General features: G+C 36.0%; 1 protein-coding gene across 3 annotated transcripts; it reads left to right on the top strand.

The window, feature by feature from the left end:
- Positions 1 to 2,425: 2,425 nt before the first annotated feature.
- On the top strand, positions 2,426 to 13,790 carry LOC127844682 (dentin sialophosphoprotein-like). 3 transcript variants are annotated; one of them, XM_052375105.1, is made up of 6 exons: positions 2,426 to 2,477; positions 4,070 to 6,328; positions 6,821 to 6,936; positions 8,975 to 9,188; positions 9,625 to 9,741; positions 11,485 to 13,790. In XM_052375105.1, the coding sequence occupies exons 2-6, from the start codon at positions 4,234 to 4,236 to the stop codon at positions 11,724 to 11,726; spliced, it is 2,784 nt and encodes a 927-aa protein (XP_052231065.1). In that variant the 5' UTR covers positions 2,426 to 2,477; positions 4,070 to 4,233; the 3' UTR covers positions 11,727 to 13,790. The 3 variants fall into 3 exon arrangements, with proteins under 3 accessions (XP_052231065.1, XP_052231068.1, XP_052231067.1); XM_052375107.1 differs by having other exon boundaries at positions 2,432 to 2,477; positions 4,255 to 6,328; XM_052375108.1 differs by lacking the exons at positions 8,975 to 9,188; positions 9,625 to 9,741; positions 11,485 to 13,790 and adding an exon at positions 8,729 to 8,943.
- The last annotated feature ends 8,093 nt before the right edge of the window (positions 13,791 to 21,883 follow it).

Consider the following 21,883-nt stretch of genomic DNA (forward strand, 5'->3'; position numbering starts at 1 on the left):
AAGCTTTATGGGAAGCTTAACTACCTTGAGGAGATGCGCATGTTTTTTGTTGGTTCTGGTTAGATGATTTATTTAGAGAGTTATGGCCCTTTGAAATATTTAAGTTGCTAAACCATCCATCGTTTTATATTGTCTAAAGTTATGCCCCTCAAGACGTTTCCTTTTATCTGAATATATAGTGCAATATTGTGACAAAAAAACCTTTGGGGAGCATCACCCGTCTCCGACGGTTTCTTGTTATTTTTGTTGAGACAATATATTCCATTTTAATTTTACGCGACGATATCCGAACATCGAGCGTCGGAAGCATGACGAAGTTCTCATGAATGTTATTAATTAGCGGAGCTCAAGCAAGGACGTCCTGCTCTTAGCGATTCAGCAAGAAAGAGAAAAGAGAACGCGCAAAAATGAAAGTGTATGTGGGGTAATACATAACTGAAAAGAACTCCGTCAAATAGGGCGTGCACCTAATAGAAAGCATAGGCAAATGCGCTCCAAGTTATGCAAATTAGCGCAAACCGAATGAACATCGCGTAAAAAGTTTCAGAATGTTTGTATTTTAACGTTTTTATACCAAAGTTACTTGTTTGATGGTCTTCCTTTTTTAATCAACCTATGCATGGCACTTGTTGTTGTTGGAAGTTTTTATATTGCATAATAATATTGGGCAGTGTTTATGGATCTTTAAAAATGTCGCTTTTTAACGTATAATATGTACAATGTACAGAGATTTCATTATATGCTTTGTGTATATCAAATATCTAAGATAAATATAACAATGCACATAATAATGATAGATACTATTGTCTGTCCTAGTATTAGTACTCCAAACTTGTAACGAAAATGTGTTCAATTTTTCACAGTTCTACATGTTTCTGTTACCGGTATATGTCCACCAAACGAGTTCACGACATCGAACCATATGTATGTTCTGTTCAATATTCCGCTGTAAGATGCTTCTAATCTCACATGCAGTCCGTTTTATTCGTCGTAAAAATCTCATTTATGGACATTTATTGCAAGAAAAACGCTCGAATGTTTCTTCAGCAATGTATATGTTGCACGTGAGATGACTTTTAATCACAATACGCCACTTCACTTGCATTCGAAGCGTTCGAGTGTTATGAACCCAAGTGTTATGAACCCAATTTTTTTCTATTAAATGTGGTTAAATTGTAACGATGGTATGAGTATGACATAGGCGATGTACTTACAATTTATATCATTTCACGTGCAAGCACGTTTATAAGCAGTTTAATATTACCATTTACCAAATAAAAATTAGTATTTGTGGATGGTACACTTGCGATATTTATCCCCCCGCAATCAAATTAATTGGTGACTTAAGTAAGATATGTTTTTCTTTACGGATTTCAAGATCTTCGAGGATGATGCTGAAGTTTCAAAAATCGCCCATTTGCACCGACGTAAAAGGTTTTAAAAATCAAACAATTTACATGTACAACCAAAATACAATTCCCATGTATTAAGAACTAATTTATAGTGCGACTATTAAAGGGATCTTTTCACGCTTTGGTAAATTGACAAAATTGAAAAAAGTTGTTTCAGATTCGTAAGTTTTCGTTTTAGTTATGATATTTGCGAGGAAACAGTAATACTGAACATTAACCATGCTCTAATATAGCCATTATATGCATCTGTTGACGATTTTAAAACCTAAAAATTATAAAGCGTTGCAACGCGAAACGATTGAATAATTTGGAGAGTTCTGTTTTCATCGTTAAATTTTGTGAAACTACGAAGATTGCTTATATAAGGTATAAAATACGTCAACCATGTGTACTAGGCGGAATAGCTCAGTAGGTTAAAGCGTTTTTACTTCAGGACTCAGGCAGGACTCCAGGGGTCACTGGTTCGAAACCTGCTTCGGTCAATGTTCTTTTCCTCTTTTTATTTTTTTTCTTGATTTTTTACTGGAGCTTTTACGATCCAATGTTTACATTTATCAATATAAAGCATTTAATGAATAAGTTAAAAAAATGACAAAATATGTGAAAAGGCCCCTTTAAAGATATCCATAGGTGATATGTGTTCAAAAATTTTAAATGCAGGAACATCGATTTAAGTAAACGGTAATCTCGAGTTGATTCGGACAGGTACGAGTCGACCAGGATAAATTAGATGGATAGTACATTTTTTAGTTATTATTGTTATTGACCAAACGGAGCGTATATACTCATCTAGAGTCCGTGTTGACCATATTAATATTGTATTGTTATGGAGGTCCACCGAGACTTGTATGGACGAGGTGAACAACAACTTTAAAACTGAATAGAAATCACTCTACTCATTTCGGCATTTCCACAAGTGGTAAGTTTAGCCTGCGACATATCAATAAACTACTGATAGATCTTTGGTATGACGAGTAGTTGAGTAGTTTCTATTGAAAACAATAGATAGTTGTGAGTAACCCTACTTGCCAACAACAACAACATCTATGAAAAATAGATCGAAAAGTAAACGTCATATTTAAGCATTTTTACTGTTTCTCTATTACCCATTTCTGAACATTTACATATTATATTTTATTTTAATATTCCCATATAATTATCGGTTGAAACGATTTCATAATTATGCCGTTATTTGCCGAAATATTGTCACAGAAATTACGACTAAATTCTGGACATGCATAGCAGTCGGACATTTGATTCGATGTTTAAAGAGCAGAATTCAGCGTTTTTACTTTCTTCTTAAAGTTGGAGTTCTTAATTCCGTGGCTTAAATTTGAGAAGTGTCAATAATACAAATCTGGGAGATATGTATAGTTGTTAAAATACAACAGCATGAATTATTTATTTATAGGAATGTAACTTAAGTACTTTGCACGTAACACCAACACATCGCAATAAAATTAACATGAATGTGAACACAAGCATGTCAGTCAACCATCATTGCTGTCATATATGACTGTTTTAGCTGCACATGATTCAAATAATAACTTTTTGAGAAATTGTAAAATTACAAGGGGTAGGGGTTGCTGGGGTAGTTGTGCTTTTGTTACTAAGTTCATTTTCTATTTTATATCAATCCATTTTAAATGGGAAAGATGTGTGCTAGTCTTTAACAAGTTATTGTCATTTGACCTTTAATTGATTTAGTTTATCTTATAGTATTTTATTTTACCATGTTTAAATATGACAAGAGTTTTCCTTTTAAAAACTTGAACAAAGATTCTCTAATGCATTCAAAGCTTAATTTATTAACACTACAGGTTTGATCACAGCATTAATAAATTTTCCTATAATCCAGTAGTTATTCATATTCAATATGAGACGTGCAAGGATCTTCCTCACATAGTAACATGGAACTGCAATTTGGTTACATTTTCGGAAGCACTGAAAGAGCTGCTGACATAGTTTGAATTATTATACCCCCACAAACGAAGTTTAGGGGGGTATATAGGAGTGAGCTTGTCTGTCTGTTGGTCCGTATTCTGTGTCCGCTCTCTAATTCAAGTTGTTTTCATCTTCACCAAACTTGGTCAGATGTTGTATCTAGATGATCATTGATGTCTAGGTCAAGTTCGAATATGGGTCATGCCGGGTCAAAAACTAGGTCATGGGGTCACTTAGTGTGTTTTAAACATTGAGCATGGTGTCCGCTCTCTAATTCAAGTAGTTTTCATTCGAGCTTCACCAAACTTGGTCAGAAATTGTATCTAGATGATGTCTAGGCCAAGTTCGAACATGGGCCATGCCGGGTCAAAAACTAGGTCACAGTGTCACTTAGTGCGTTTTAAACATTGAGCATGGTGTCCGCTGTTTTTTGTGAAGACAACATGAAAAATATTTTTTGTCAATGCGACATGTGGGGGTATTCGTCACCTTTGTGAGAAAGCTCTAGTTATTTTTGTTTCTTGCATTAAATAAATCATCCTGGAAGTTGTGGCTGCTAATTGTTACATGTTAATTTTTTCTGCAAGCCTTAAAACGTGTTTCTTGTCCAGTTTGAATTACAAAATCATTTACATGTCATGATTTATGTAGTTATGTTTTGTATAAAAAATGTGTCAACATTAAATGTATCTCATTATTAATTGTATTCACAGATCAGTGAGTGTTGAAATACAGCATCATCCACACATACTCGGTTGTGGTTGTGAATCTAATAGTTTTTATAAATAGTGATACTTCATCTTAGCAATGGAATGCATGGTCTTATGTACTATTGTTACTTCAATGAGACGTGAAAAATAAGCAGACCATAAAAAACATGTCTTATTTTAATATTAAGGAAACACCAAGTTCAGAGTCCAAACAATGTGTTGTGGCTACTAATATACTATTTTCCAATAAACTTATTGATGAAAATGAAAAACAAGAAAGTGATACATATAAGCATGTAGAGTCTGTTCAACAAGACCAAAAAGTCTTGGGCTGTTTACCAAATGTCAACATTATTGAAAGGCATTTAGAATCTGAGGAGGACATTTCTGACAATAATTGGGCATGCAAGTTAAAAGCTACATATGATGGAAAGCCTAGAACAACATGTTATGGAAAAGATAACAGAACAAGTCCACTTCCTAACAATTCATCATGCAAACCAACAAGCATGTGTCACACAGTTCACTTGAGAAATGATGATGTCACTGATCATGAAAAAGCTAACTACGCACTCCATAAACATACTGAAAAAGATGACTTCTGCCATGGAAATGATAATGACTGCTTTGGTAATGAAAATTTTGAAATGAATTGTCAAAAGTTAATAGAAATGGACTCGGATAAAGAAAGTTCTGAAATTTACTTGGCAAATGAACATACTGAAACCAACATGGCTTTTGAATATTGTGAAACTGATTTGCCTTATGAACATAGTGAAAATAACTTGGCAAAAGAACATACTAAAACTAACTTGGCTAAAGAATATAGTGAAACTTATATGACTAAAGAACATACTGAAATTAACTTGTCTAATGAACGAACTGAAACTAACGTTGCTAAAGAACATTCTGAATCTAACTTCGCTAAAGAACCTTCTGAAACTAACTTCACTAAAGAAAATACTGAAACTTACTTGGCTTATGAACATACTGAAACTAACTCGGCTAAAGAACTAACTGAAACTGACTGGCTTAATGAAGATCCTGAAACTAACTGGCTTAATGAAGATATTGAAACTAACTGGCTTAATGAAGATACTGAAACTGTCTGGGTTAATGAGCATCATGAAATTACTTTTGCTTGTGAACACAGTAAAACTAACTTGGCTTATGAACATACTGAAACTAACTTGGCATATGAACATAATGAAAGTAACATGGCTAAAGTACATATAGAAACTAATTTGGCTAAAGAACATACTGAAACTAAATTGGCCTATGAAGATTCTGACATTGACCTTGCTATTAAATATACCAATATTGATTTTGGTAATGAAAAAACAGAAAATCACTTGGCTAATGAAGTAATAAATGAACATACTAAAATTGGCTTGGCAAATGTCCACATTGAAACTTATTCGGCTAATAAACATACTGAAGTCAATTCCACAGGAAACAAAGCTATTGAAACTGATCACTTGGTTGTAGTTAATGAATGTAAAGTCGCTCATTATTCAGATAATAAAGCCTCTACTACCGAAATCACTACTGCAAGAAACACTCTGAATGAACTAACAGAGTCAGAAGAATTATGTGAGGAACCCTCCAAAACCAGACATAGCATAGATTCTCAAAGTGAAACTTCAAATGATGTAAATGTTGATGCAGAAGGTCTATGGGAGCAGTCATTGATATCTGACTTCCAAAGCATAAGAAATGATTTGGCACAATATGAGACACTAGATAAAACTTCAATTGATAGATGGCAAGTAAAAGTTAATTCCTCTTCTATGAAAACAAGTTCAACCAAAAGAACAAAGATTTCTGATAGCAAATCCAATCATGATCCTGGCGAGACTTTCCATAGACCTTATTCTTCAACCAGTACTTGGAAGCCAAGTGTAACATCCACTGATGAGTCAAATATCAAGTCAAGTGTTATATCCACTGATGATTCCAACATCAAGCCAAGTGTAACATCCACTGATGATTCCGACATCAAGCCAAGTGTAACATCCACTGATGATTCCAACATCAAGCCAAGTGTAACATCCACTGATGATTCCGACATCAAGCCAAGTGTAACATCCACTGATGATTCCAACATCAAGCCAAGTGTAACATCCACTGATGATTCCAACATCATATCTCAGCTGAAAATAATCAGGAATGAGTTGCTGCACATTGGAACAGTGGATGTTTTGGACCATGAAGACCTTGGATTACAGGCTCTGTTTCAAGAACAATCCATGAGAACAAAAGGTAGATTTCTCATTAAATATTAATTGTAAAACCAATATTATTCGTTGACCACTTATGTTCATGGTTTTTCAACCATGAAATCAAATGTTGAACAAATAATAAAGTTTAAAGTCAATCTTATATCAGACATGGTAAAATGATACCCACATTTAAAGAACAAAAATGCGTGAGTATATAAATCCACAAACATTTCGTGTCAACAAAATTATATACATTTTGTATTCTAAGCAATAACTTATATAAATGAAGGTTTCAATAATTTATGGGGGTCTATTGTAGTTATATTAATAATTATATTTTGCCTATAAATATGTTATTTTAAGCTGTAGTAAAGAAAGCTTAATTGTCTTTAATCTTTAAGACAAACGTCATATTTGTCCACTGCAAGTTTGCTTTCAAGAGTCCAATGTTGTAATATTTCTTAAATGAAGTGAATACAACTTCTGTAAAGAGTTTAGTGCATTTTGGTGTATTTTATCATATTTTGTACAGTTAATGCAAAGAGCAAGTCCAGTAAAAAACGAAAAAAGCGACTCCAAAAGCTTGTAAATCCACCGAAAAATTGCAGTTCAGGCCTACGTCATAAACGATTTGCCACTTCTTTTGAGGTAAGTTATTTACGATTGCCACATGTCATAACGTTTTGTTATCTTATTGTTGATCAAAAAGTGTTACAGGGTACTTAAAATATACACTCTTGACATATACAAACATGTATTAATTAATTAATTTAATTACCCTGTTTCACACTGTACTATAATTAAGAATAAGTCATGTAACTAATGTTATCTTACAATGCAATTTTACATGTAGCTCAAAGAAAAAGGTTGGAACCAAACACATACTCTTTGTGCGACTGCTAAAGTAAATCAGGCAAACTTCCATGAGCAATAGTCCATGTACTTCTTCAATATCAGATTCATATAACTTAAGAGAATGAGCCTCACACTGGTTAAACAGGGCTTCATGCATGTGCATAGTGTCATGTCAGATTAGCCTGTGCAGTCTGCACAGGCTAATCAGGGAAGACACTCTGTACCTAGACTGTTTTTTTGTTATGCCCCTGAAGGAGGGCATAAAATGATCAGACCGTCCATCCGTCTGTCTTTCCGCCACACTTTGCGTTTAGGTTTTGCGTTTAAGTTTCGAAAAATGCTCATAACTTCTATGTCGCATCAGATAGGAACTTGATATTTGGCATGCAAGTGCATCTCATGGAGCTGCACATTTTGAGTAGTGAAAGGTCAAGGTCATCCTTCAAGGTCAAAGGTAAAAAATCAAATTCAAGGGAAGTAATACGCTTCAAAGGGAGATAATTATCTGTACCTGCCAAATGACATTAAAAAAAATCAAAGCGGCGCAGAAGGGGGCATTGTGTTTCTGACAAACACATCTCTTGTTTAGAATAAACTTACTTTAAAAGTAAAATTCCATCAGGCAGAAAGTGTTGTTCCTGATAAGTCTGTGAAGCTCCATGAGATGCACGTGCATGCCAAATATCAAGTTGCTATCTTATGCGACATAGAAGTTATGAGCATTTTTCGAAACCTAAACGCATTTTACCCAGTTTTTCCAAGAATGAGGCTCAATTACATGTTTGGATTTTATCCCATCATTCTGCATGGACAGAATGACAGCATGAGGAATTCACTTTCTCAGCTGTGTTATTTCAACCCTGTTCAAAACATTTAACCCTTTGCATGCTGGGAAATTTGTCGTCTGCTAAAATGTTGTCTGCAGAATTTCTAAAATTAGCATTTTCTTCGATTTTTTTTCAAAGAATACTATCAGAATAGCAAACAGTTTGGATCCTGATGAGACGCCACGTTCTGTGGCGTCTCATCTGGATCCAAACTGTTTGCAAAGGCCTTTAAAATTCAGCTCCAGCGCTTTAAGGGTTAACACATTTCGTCTCTACAATCAGTTTATTGTTTTATATTTCTATTTGTTTCTACCATTTTACTGTTTCTTATTTTTACAAAACATGAAAACAGAAAATAATGACACCATTTGGTATTTACTTTCTTAGCTGTATTATTTTGACTCTGTTCAAAACAGCTAACACATTGCATCTTTATAATCATTTGTTGTTTATTACTATTTGTTTCTACCAGTTTTACTGTTTTTTTGTGTGCGAAATATGTTAAAGGAAAATAATGGAATATTAGAATTGCAGGTTTGCGCCAATGACTTTAGTTAATTTGCTCAGCATGTAAACCACCAGAAGTCTCATGGCTCAGTTTTTTTAAGCCTAATTTAATAAACTTAAGTTCATTCACTCAATTTTCTGTTTATTTCATGTTACATATTTCAAATGAATTGTGTACTTCAGTAAAAACTTTAGTTTTGTTTAAAAAAAAAAGATTAACACTTAGTTAGTTTAAACCTATTTTTTTTTAGCTTGATTGCATCGAAAGCCTCAGGGTTATAGAAACGCTCTGGAGTTCGTTTCCTGGGCCTATAACCAGGACTTGGTGTCTTTGGGGAAGATCTAGAGAACTCTCCCGAAGTGGGGATCAAACCCGTGACCTCCCGCTTGCTAGACGGAAACCTTATCTTTTACGCCACCGCGAACTTAACATTTAGTTGTGTGAGGTGTGTTCGCCGATGATTCATAAATTCATTGAAGCTAAACATTTTCTGCAGGAATTACACCGCAGTGCACTGTTTCTGGATATTGACGTGGACACTAAGTTCACATGCAGTGTGTGCCTGGAGCTCTATTACATTCCGACAGCGTGCAGACCTTGTGGTCACATTTTTTGCGATCCCTGTCTACGACGACTTACGGCACAGGGGGCAGAAAACGTGCCTTGCTCCCTGTGTCGATCGATTATAGCAAGATGTGATGTTGATACAGGTAATTTGTCATTAGATTTTTCAAGCAAAATCACATTCCTGAATCAGAAAGATGTAATCAACAAATTTGGTTCATCAATGGATGATCATCATTCGAAATCAGTAAAATAATAAAGCATTTGGAACGCTTTTCCTCGAACGTTTGGAAAATAAGTAGAGTACTAACAAAGGTTACTGTTTCTCTGATAAGTAGTGAAGCCTGAATTGAACAATGTACTACCAGTAGCTGTTGCTTCCAAACGTCCTGGGTTCGTATAGCATGGAAGACAATATTTTGTATTAAACTTTTTTTCTGCTATTATAATTAGATAAGACTATTAAAATTGTATAGACTTGTATGCTGACATATTTTATGACTTTTAAAAAACACCAAAATCTGTGAACAAAGTCTTTTAATTACCTTTTGCATATTAAAGCACAATTGTGTACAATTTCAGAATTAGACGCACACTTAATGATGAACTATCCGGAAATCTATTCACACAGAGCTATGCAGGAACAGATATCCAAGTATCGCCATTACAAACTTCCCTTGACCATACCAGTTCCTCTAGGTACGTCAGATTTATCAGGGCTACCTCTGGCTCAACATTTTGTTTAGCAAAATTTACCTTTTTATGTCTCAATTCTTATTATTTAGAATATTTTATGGGTGATTATGTAGAAACCCTTGTTGCCAAATGGAATTCTTTTGAAAGCAAAATTTCCTTATTTGTAGCCATTGGCTAACTCTTTCATAACTGGGCTAAATACATGAGTGTTATGTGTCATCCCAGAGTAGCCTGTGCAGTCCTCACAGTCTAATCAGAGGCGACACCATATTTACAGAATTGTTCATTTCAATGAAAAATCTTTGAAACAAAAAATTCTTTCTAGAGAAAAAGTGTCCTCCCTGATTAGCCTGTGCAGACTGCACAGGCTATTCTGGGCGGACACATTACACACATGCATTAAGTTGAGTTTTCCAGGATAAAGCTCTTATAGTAAATCAGGAAAATAAGTACTGTTTTACTTGTAGTAGTTGTAGTAGGTAGATATGCACTTTGGGTGTATATGTATACTGATCAGTTTTAATGCACGTTTTGTTTAACTTTGTAGCGAAAAATTAAGACAGTGAACTCATGGGTCATTTATTGGCCAAGAATTGAATATATTTAAATGTGTGTCAGGAATAAAATTCATATCCCAGTAAGTTGTGATACAGATGTCCAAACATACAATGGTCAGATTCCCCAAGTTGCATACCTTAACGCAACCATGTTATATGGATTTTTCTGTGGATTTACCTCTTATATTCATGTTGTTTACCTTTTGAAATTTCACCGTTAACCTTTAACAACAAAATTTAAGTTACAATATAACTTGTAAAGAAGTATTTACACATAGCACCTAGCCAAATGATCAGATAAGTATAGATAGCCATTCTAATCATTCCATAAATTTCCTGCCATATCCATTAGTGATGTAAATAAGCATGAGCCCATAAACTCATGGCCCCTAGAATTAGCGCATGGCTCCTAGATTTTCAAAAATAACAAAAACTACCGAACAAAAAACTGTGGGCTACTCCGGGTCCGTAATCACCAAACAATTCTTAGACTTAAAGGGACCTTTTCACGTTTTGGTATATTGACAAAATAAATTTTTTTATTTCAGATTCGCAAATTTTCGTTGTAGTTATGATATTTGTGAGGAAACAGTAATACTGAACATTTACCATGCTCTAAAATGTCAATTATAGTCATCTTTTGACGATTAAAAAACCTGAGAATTATAAAGTGTTGCAATAATTTAGAGAGTTCTGTTGTTGTGGTTATATTTTGTGACACTACGAGGATTGCTTATATAAAGTATAAAATACAGCACTTATTGAATGAGCATGGATTTTCAAGTGGTCTAAGCGTTACATGTTTACTACAGGGGTCAGTCGTTGAGGGTTACTTTTTTAAATTGTATTCTTGTTTTTTACTGGAGCTTTTTAGATCCAATATTTATGAGCATTTAATGACAAACTTCAATACATGCCAAAATCTGTGAAAAGGTCTCTTTATGTCTATACATTCAGAATATTCATTAATTGAATGTTCAAGAATTTAATTTTGATTTGATCATTTGAGTAAAATAACGGGTTGGTGAATAGAGAATCTTGTAAAAATGTTAGTTGATATTTGTGTCCTTTGTTTTAGGAACAAATTGATAAAACATAATTATTTGTAATGTGAAAAAAATTCAGTCTTAAATCTGTCAAAAGACCTTTGCTAGGTCAGGCACCCATGTGTATGGTTTCTGTATTCTAGGCAGGAGGATCATCAGGCAGATGATTGGCAGTCGGAACAACCAGTCAGATTGGAGCTGGATGTCACATGACTGGGTCAAATTAGTATTGGGCTGCACAGCGGGTCTGTGCCTAGCCCTGCTCATTCTGGTGCTCTATCGCGTTAGGACTGTGAAAGATCTCATGGATGTGTTTATTCTATTTCTCTCCGTCGCCCTAGGGGGTTGTTTGACAGCTGTGATATTTAAACTTTTCAAAATATAAGCAAGAAAGTGTGATCTTGCTATTGCATGGCGGCAAAGTCAATTAAGTTTATATGTACAATTGTTTGCTACAGATGTGCAGTTCTCAGAATTCCCAACTGCAGTCCATACACAATATTTCATAGATGCTTACATGTACATTTCATCAGTACTTAATAGAAAAAAAGTTGTCATTAATTCACTTTTTGGAAGAAAAACATTTATAAAGCTTTTTGACTCGATGTGGTTGGTGTGAAAGGTGTAAATACTTTAATAAAGGGCTTGAAGAACCTAGTGTGCTTAGACCATGTCAGATAGATTTGTGCCGTGCTCTGTGGAAAGGGGGTTTAATGTGTGTGCGTGAAGTGTCGTCCCAGATTAACCTCTGCAGTCTGCACAGGCTAATCAGGGACGACACTTTCTGCCTAAACTGGATTTTTGCTATGAAGGGACTTTCTTCAAATGAAAAATATCATAAAAGTGGAAATTGTCGTCCCTGATTAGCCTTTGCAGACTGCACAGGCTAATCTGGGACGACACTACGCATGTGCATTAAACCCCCTTTTCACAGAGCATGGCCCATTTAATTATTTTGATATTTATTATACATTACTGAGTACAAAATTACGATTTTGAAAGAATACCATGTAGAACATCTGACTAGTTTATGATTGAAATATTACAAACTTGTGATTGGTTTAAATGCTTCTGACTAGTTTATGATTGAAATGTTACCAACTTGTGATTGGTTTAAATGCTTCTGACTAGTTTAGGATTGAAATGTTACCAACTTGTGAATGGTTTAAATGCTACAGACTAGTTTTTGATTGAAATGTTAACAACTTGTGGTTGGTTTAAATGCTTCTGACTAGTTTATGATTGAAATGTTAACAACTTGTGAATGGTTTAAATGCTACTGACTAGTTTATGATTGAAATATTACAAACTTGTGAATGGTTTAAATGCTTCTGACTAGTTTATGATTGAAATATTACAAACTTGTGAATGGTTTAAATGCATCTGACTAGTTTATGATTGAAATATTACAAACTTGTGAATGGTTTAAATGCTTCTGACTAGTTTATGATTGAAATGTTACCAACTTATGGTTGGTTTAAATGCTTCTGACTAGTTTATGATTGAAATGTTACCAACTTGTGGTTGGTTTAAATGCTTCTGACTAGTTTTTGATTGAAATATTACCAACTTGTGGTTGGTTTAAATGCTTCTGACTAGTTTTTGATTGAAATGTTACCAACTTTTGAATGGTTTAAATGCTACTGACTAGTTTATGATTGAAATGTTACAAACTTTGTGATTGGTTTAAATGCTTCTGACTAGTTTATGATTGAAATGTTACCAACTTGTGATTGGTTTAAATGCTTCTGACTAGTTTATGATTGAAATGTTACCAACTTGTGAATGGTTTAAATGCTTCTGACTAGTTTAGGGCTGATTTAGTCTCCAGTGTTCATATTTTTGTGAAGATATAATTTTGTTGATTGTTTGCAATAGAATGCATTTGTTTTGATGGTTATATATTTGTTTTATTTGTTGTCAACTTTACATGCTATTTATTAAGTCTGTATAACTTAAAAAAGATACAAGTATTTATTGAGTTGTATAAATTTTTACAAATCACATATAGTATATTGAGAAATATTAAATCATACCATTTTGGGTCAAATTTCAACTTATGGACCAGAAAATATGCATCTTCATATTTAAAAATATTTATTCAATGAGGATGTTCGAATGGATGTGATCTATACAGTATTGATTTACATTGATTCTAAATTGTACACATATTATACAAGCCCTATTACAGGCTATGCTATGTTTGTCATTCCAATATGGCGGCCATTCATGGCAGGGGAGTAGGGCTTTGTCTTATCTATTCTGGTGGGAATTCCCACATAGTTGAGCTGAAAAGAAAAATAAGCCACGTATTACATGTATATTTAAATTGTTTAAAGGATAGTTTAAAAGACTCGGTCTGAACTTGTTTGCTATGTATATAATATTTAAACTGGTTTGCGCAAAAATACCAGTCATTAGTAGGAAAAGATTTTGTGTCAATATTTAATATGCTTTGTTATTTTTTTAATCATAAGGGTATAATGTTAAATGGTCATCAAATTCTTTAATATACTCATGCAAATCGTTCCCAACAGTGACCTATTACTAAAAAAGTATTACAGATCAGAAAGGGTCCCATTTGGATAATTACTGGTATTCATCTAAATCATCGAAACTGTCCAAAAACATGAATTTAGTCTCTATCTCGCTGGGAAGGCGTTGCTTTATTGCATGTGCAGTCCGCACAGGCTAATCACAGACGACACTTTCAGCCTGGACTAGATGTATGCAAAGAAGAGGCTTCCCTTAAACAATAAATACTATAAATAGGGAACCTGTTGTCCCTACTTAGCCTGTGTGGATTGCATAGGCAATCTGTGACAACATTATACACATGTGAATTAAACCGTTATAGTTTAAACCTATTTATTTAAGCTCGATTGCACCGAAAGCCTAAGGCTGTATAAATGCTCTCGAGTCCGTTTCCTGAGCCTAGAACCAGTACTTGGTGTCTTTGGGGGAGATCTAAAGAACGCTCCCACGGTGGGGATCGAACCCGTGACCTCCCGGTCGCTAGGAGGACACCATATCCATTACACCACGGCGACCGTTTTGCAGAGTGAAGGTCAATTGTATATTGCACAAAGAGAAACAACTTGACATAAAACACTCGATGCTGCGATTTGCTCTCATTTTCTTCATTGCAATACATATTAATGGAATATAACATCGATATATTTTTACTCTGGTAGATTGTTATGCATTGTGCTTTTGATACATACCAGACATCAATGTGATATTTACATATTAATTATCATTTGAAATATCATTAAAATATGTTTTATGTTTCCACTACTCCGGTCGAATACTCAACAAGCAACGTATACTAAACAAGCAATACATATTTTGTGTGGCTTCAAGGACATTGTAGTTCATGGACATTGTAGTTCATCTGTGGCAATGTATTGCTTGAGTTAGTTATTGCTCTTGTTACATTGTAAATATGTCTGGTGTTGGTTAAAGTTGCAAAGAAAATAATTTAAATATGTCTGGTGTTGGTTAAAGTTGCAAAGAAAATAATTTAAAAGTGTTTTAAAGGGGTATTAGTTCTCATTAACGTTAATAACGTTAACCATTATCATTGAACCGTTGCCAAAAAATGATTTAATGCTTTACAATTTCAAAAAGCTTCTTGCGAATGGAATAAACAACCAAGTATTTACGTTGATTTAGCCCAACACAAAGGTGCTTGTAGTACGATGCTGTCCGGTAATCTTGCGCAGTTAAGGGTCAATTGGTTTAAAAACATGTTCTTGTATAAATTGACAATATAATATCTTATTTTATTATGAAAATAAGAATTTCATGTGCTTATTAACACAAAAATATGTCATTAATTCAGTGAGCAACTGTCCGATTTGATTTCAAAACAAACATGACTCACCTCATTTTCACACTGTCAGTGTGTCCGGTAATCTTGCGCACTTGGTGTAATGACCTCATTTAGGCAAAATTGTAGACATATGGTGTCCAAGTAGTGCCATAAAACATTCCAGAAAATTATTTAAAAAATCACTCTGTAAAACCATTCAAATTTAATGAGGATTTCTAGTGCAATTTTGGTGATGATGGTGGTGGCATTTTGTTGACTGTAGCAAAAGAAACAATAAAAATATAAAATGATTGATTTCTAGCGTGAAAAAAAATGTTTATGTATAGCAGGTTTAATTTTACCCCGGATCATACTTCCATAGTTTACAGAAAATATCAAAACTAGGCCATTGCGCATGCGGACATCATACCAAATGTGGTTTGACAGAATGGCGGGAAATGATAACAATGTCGTCTGATAGGATATATTTTCAATAGCCAAAAATACATAACTGATCGGTATTGTGCAGTGGAATGCTAAATTACACGTTGGATTTAAGAATATTTTTGTATTTAAAGTATGAAAAACGCTAGAGACCGCAGGGAATCTGTTAGTCATTTAGAATTTATCGTAAGTATATTAGTGTTTAGTGTTTACGATACATGTACAATCTATAAAGATGACGCAACCGGTGTTAAAATGTAATAATCCCATTTTTGTTTTGCATGGAATATGTACATTTTAAATCCGTTAATTCTTAAAAATGTGAAATCCCATATTTCATCACTAAATAATACCATTTGACGTCGCTACTGTTGAATGCGCGAGATTACAGGACGCGCAAGATTACCGGACCTACCTGTAATGTATACCGTGCGAGCAAAGTTTAGTAAATTCTTTTATCACATGCTATACCCTGTTTCCAATGTAATACAACCAGTACATATTTTTGTATCATACCACCGCATTAATATCTGCCCGATATCACGTTGCCTGATATATTTTTTATATCATGGTCAACAGGAAGTTCTTAATATCAGTCAATGTTTAGAGTTACGTGGGATATGCGATAAAGTCAACAATTTCTATCAACGTGAATCAGGTTTAACAAAACAAACAATTTGATACCAAGAACGTACATATTTTATTCTAGTTTAAAGTCATAAATCACAAAACCGTTTATTTTTTAAAAATCACCACAGCCCGCACTACAGAAGTTAAATGACGTCATCAATGGGACAATACATCTTAAATATCGATAAAGTCATTGCACTCGCAAGTGTTGCACAAAAAGTCAAGACAAATGATAACTGTATGCTTATCCACAACTATTTAAACAAACGATTATGTTTGCGTTAATATTTATTTAATTTGCTCATTTAAAAGCATGTGATAAAAAAGATCTGACACTCGTTGTCATATCATACCATATTTTATTAAACTCGTCCAGGAAATTCGTTAGTGTTGAAATTTATATTAAAAAATACGTACAGACTCATGCGAAGTTTGCACATGCGTTTCACAACACTGTAGAATTACAATCCCAGTAAGACCCCACGTTCATATCACCGATCTTAATATCCCAAATACCGCCTGGGACATTCTGCGCTTCTTGGCCACGAGGACCCATAACTTTAACGGAGCTTCGCGGTAAATTGCCCTCCGCAAATCTTGGCACTGCCATTGCATCCTCACTAGATCCAGTCCCTTTTACTTTAAAGCTTGACACGGACATTTCACGAGATCCAGTCCCTTTTACTTTAAAGCTTGACACGGACATTTCATTATTTTTCCACTTCGTAAGAATCTCGCCATAGCTAATTGGTACATCTTTTGTTGGCGAAGATGATTCGCTAACTCTATCATTAGGGGACGAGAGTGATGCGTTACTGTTCGTCGCTTCCAAGCCCTCCCTATTTTGACGTTCGTACCTGTCATACGCGATCGAATCATACAACGATTGCTTGCACTGTTCCGAGAAATCAAAACTGAAATGTGTAGAACCATGACCAATGTCCGTTACGATTCTATCCCTAGTTTCACCACTATCCGAATCGTCATCATCCCAAATCGAGTCAACAAAACTTGAATCAAGGGTTGACGCACTTGTAGGGGAGGCAACTGGGTCAAAGTTCCAGATTGCGTCGGCAACGGCAATGGAGCCATTCGACTTTCTCCCGCGCTGAAACAGCGGAAAGTATCTGTCACTGTTTTTTTTTTATACCCGTGTTTTTTATATATAAAATGTCACCCATTAATCGCAAATCTTCGCAAGACAAACTCACAAAACAATTCAGTGGTTTATTTTCCAATATACATGACTTCGCTCACTGCTCACTATTAATGCAAAGCTTTACAAACAAAGGACCCGGGCACCCCTTTGCCCTTAAAATGCATGTACATAGTTGACAATAGTCAGCGATTGAGACTTTACAATTATTCCCTTTCATATAGCATTGTTAATATTTGTTAAAGACTATTTTCAATTACTGCATATTAAGATAATAAATAACCTTGTTCATAACAAGATCCTGTGTGATCATCATAATTAAACGTGATAATAAGACGGCGTTTATTGAGAACACACATTTGAACATGTATCACAGTGAACAAATAATAAAACACGGAATAAACAACTTGTGGTTGACACCATAAACTTCGATGCAAACGAGTCCATCTGTTTTAATTTTTATATTTTCCATTCCATTATGAACAACGGTTCGAAATCGATTGCAAAGTTCCGGCACCAACAAAACTAAAGCATTCAATAATTCACTTCAAATAAAGAAATATTAATCATTCCAAAGAAAATAGAGCTGTCATGTCTGCAACTGAAGTATTAATTTGCAAAGAAAATAGACCTTGTAATGACTCAAACTAAAATATTAATCACTTCAAATAAAAAAGCATTTATCACTTCAAATAAAATAATTATAACTGAAAATATTAATCACTCCAAGTTAACATGTTACACACTTCAAAATCACTCAAAGTAAGTCCTCGAGTCCGATTTCTCGAGCCACCTCATGCTGTTAGTACTGTTAGTGCTGCTACACGCGCTAGTCAGGTGCCCGGCGCTGAGTTTATTCTCCAGTCGAAATGTTTGCAAGAGTTTCCTTACTTTGATGATGCGCGCCCTCCGCCGGCGCTCGCGGACTACGCAGCCGACGACGACAGCCACGACGACGGCGGCGAAGACGACAACGCCGGCAACGACGATACCGGCTATGGCCGCCGTCGAGAGGCAGTCGGGCATGGCTTCGTCAGAATCGTCGGGACAGTGGTTGACGCCGTCACACCTGAGTGACTCCTGAACGCATTGACCCGTGGTCTTGCACTGGAATTGGTTGCTTCCGCACGGACCTGAATAACATGGTGCCCTATTTTGAATAGCATGGTGCCTGTGCGGATAGTCTATACATTGAGTCCCGTTTTCCCAGAGCGAGGCTCATATGTAAATAAATAACTATTTAAATGTATTAATGAATGTGTGGCGCGATTTAAATGTATTAATGAATGTGTGGCATGAACCACGACCCAAGGGCATTTGAGTTCACTTATTATATAGAATATTATTATTTGTTTCACAGTCTGTGTTGTATTGGACCCGGGATTTGATCGTGGTTGCTGTTGAACTTCTTCTAGCTAAAACAACTGCACGCTGTATGCTTGATAAGAGTTTTTACAAAAATATATAAAATCATGGAATAATTGTCGTTAATACCGATATGTAGAAATCGATATATAATGTATGTATACAAACATTATGCTCTTAATATATAGAATTACCATCGTTAAACGCTGTGATGGTCAGCTGAATTCCGGCGTCTGAAATTCTGTCCGTGTTGCTGATGAAGCGGAGAATGAGGAAGCGGTCGCTGGTGCTCATAACTGTCAATGCTGGTAGCTGACACACTGCCACTGGCTGACCTAAGATATAGAATGACCATATATTAGATTGATTTATTTCTATTTATTGAATTATTTGCAACAAACATGTAATGTTTTGTTCGAGAATGCATTTTCATATCAATGCTGCATTCTGATTACCGGTAGATACTCCGACTTTGTGACGTGATTTCTCATAATCATATGATTCATGTATTTACATTGTAAATGCTATAAATCTGGCCATTTTTTGTGGCCATCGCAACTCACCGAAATGTTTTTTAAAACTCCACCATGCCGCAACTTATAAAAGGTTCTCACGTTTTTAAATGGGTTGAGAATGTATGTTTTTGTACATTTTTGGACGAATTAATCTATGCTGAATCGCACTACATTGCTCGATTTAAAAAATAAAGCGAAATATGTTGAAAAAACATATAAAACCTAATCACCATGTAAAATTATCTATGAAATTTTAAAACATCCAGGCCTGAGCGCCACCTCGGAAGTTGCATTGGCTCATTAAATTGGCTCTCAAAAAAGAGGTGGCGCGCGTGATTAACGGCCGTGCGTCGTGTCGGTTGTTTCTTTTGTTAAGCTGGGTTCCCACTGCCGATCAGATCAACTCAATCAAGCCCGACCAAGCGGTCGGTTACTGGTCTGGTTCGGTCGGCATGAGTGGTCGGGGCGGTCGGCATTGGTCGGGCTTCCTACCCGATATTTTTTGACATGTCAAAAAATATCGAGTAGCGGTCGAGTAGGAAATGGATCGAGAAGCGCTCGGGAACTGGTCGTGTATTAGTCGAGTAGAAGATCGAGTTGATCGTGAAGCAATCGTGTGGCGATCGGATTGACATCTTTTACACGACCTGTTCCCGATCCGCTAGACCTCTACCCGAGTTATTTTAGATCGCAACACGATCCACTCGACCTTTATTTGATTTGATGTACAGATTTACTAGACTGCTACCCGACGGCTACTCGATCGTACACGATCACTTCCCGATTGCTATTCGACAATACACGAGCTCTGTACCCGATCCGCTCGACATCTACCCGAGTTAATTTTGATCGCTTTGTATGACTGTAGTACGACCATCACGATCTGGTCGTGTGAAGATCTGATGGCGATCGAGCTGAGGTCTACTTGGTCGAGATGAGATCGTATAGGGCTCGCGTATAGGTCGAGATGATCGAGTGGAAATCGGAAAGATGGTTGAGTGGACATCGTGAATGAGTCGTGTGGGGGTCGTGTGTTATCGACAAGAGGTCGAGAAGAAGTCGTGTATACCCTTTTTAGTCGAGCTTGGTCGGGTTTGATCGGGGAATTTCGGTGATCGGGATGATCGAGTTGATCGGATCGGCAGTGGGAACCCACCTTTAGGGTGTACGTGCTTGCGTCGGGCCGTCTGTTTGTTTGTGTTTTTATTATTGACGTTGAGCGAATTCAGTACGTGAATTATGGGCGATTTAAATGTTGAGACACACAGAAAATTATACGAACAGAAACACGCTTAATGTTAAGACCATAGGACACATTATCGGGTAATGTGGTAGCTAGGGTAATGGATATTTAGTTGCGTTTCATCACGATAAACGTGTTAAAGTTTCATTAGTAGTACTCCGTTGATCATATAAAGTAATTTTCATGTAATATTTTTTATTATTAAAGTTTGACACTTATATATAGTCCAAAACAACTGTTTGTGTTTGGCATTACCCTGAATGGGAGGCGACTCCTCCGTGGGACCGTCGAACAGCTGCAAATAATCGCCGTCCTGACATAAAGCGTCTTGGGAACCCTGAACGTTGAACTCGCGAAAGCGCAGGAGCAGTTTCTTTCCCTCGGGCGCTTGCACTCTCATTGCGCAAAACATGGCGTCCGGGTAGTTAGGCGCCTTGGTGAGTCGGAGTCGTACCGTCTCGACGCTGCCTTGATTTAGTGCAAGAGTCTGGCTGCAGTGCTCGTCCATGTGATCTAACCAAATGAACTAATTAATATTCATGTTATACTATGCAAAGGAGCCGAACTCGGATACAAAAAGGGTCTAGTGCACGTGCGTAAAGTGTCGTCCCAGATAATCCTGTGCAGTCCGCATCCACGAGTGCTGCAGCCCGTGTGGTTCACATAGTCACGCGGTATAACCGGACATGAAATATTTAATATTCGCTACACATGTATACATCTGCGTTTGTAAAATGTGTCTGGCTCTGGGAAAATGGGGCTTCATGCATATGCGTTAAGTGTCGTCTACAACAAGCCTGTTCAGACCGCACAGGCTTGTCATGGAGGGCACTTCGCTTGTATGGATTTTTTCCTTAAAAGTAAGTCTCTTCTAATGTAACATCCAGTTTTGTCCAGGCGGGGAGTTCCGTCTATGCTTATGCTCTGCGGTTTGCACAGGCTACTATGAGACGACACTTTACGCTCAAACTCTGCGGTATGCACAGGCTACTATAGGACGACACTTTACGCTCAAACTCTGCGGTATGCACAGGCTACTATAGAACGACACTTAACGCACAAATATTAAGCCCGGTTTTCCAAGAGAGCGGCTCATATGGTATCAGCATGAATATTAACATAATTCGCCATGTGAACAACTTTTATGGCATTATATGCTCTAGTTAACAAAATCCTAGATTCAGAGTTTTAAACAACCAAAACGCTATGCATATGGGATAGAATTATGTGAATGCAAATAATTTGCTCACGTTTAAAACAATGGTCTTATATGTTAACACTATGGGGTGGTCAAAATGAGTAAAACTATAGGAAATAATGACAGTTGCTTATTGATCAATAAATAATGCTAGATCGACAAAGATAATTAAGAAAC

The sequence above is a fragment of the Dreissena polymorpha genome, chromosome 9 (genome assembly GCF_020536995.1).
Source record: "Dreissena polymorpha isolate Duluth1 chromosome 9, UMN_Dpol_1.0, whole genome shotgun sequence".
Taxonomy (NCBI): domain Eukaryota; kingdom Metazoa; phylum Mollusca; class Bivalvia; order Myida; family Dreissenidae; genus Dreissena; species Dreissena polymorpha.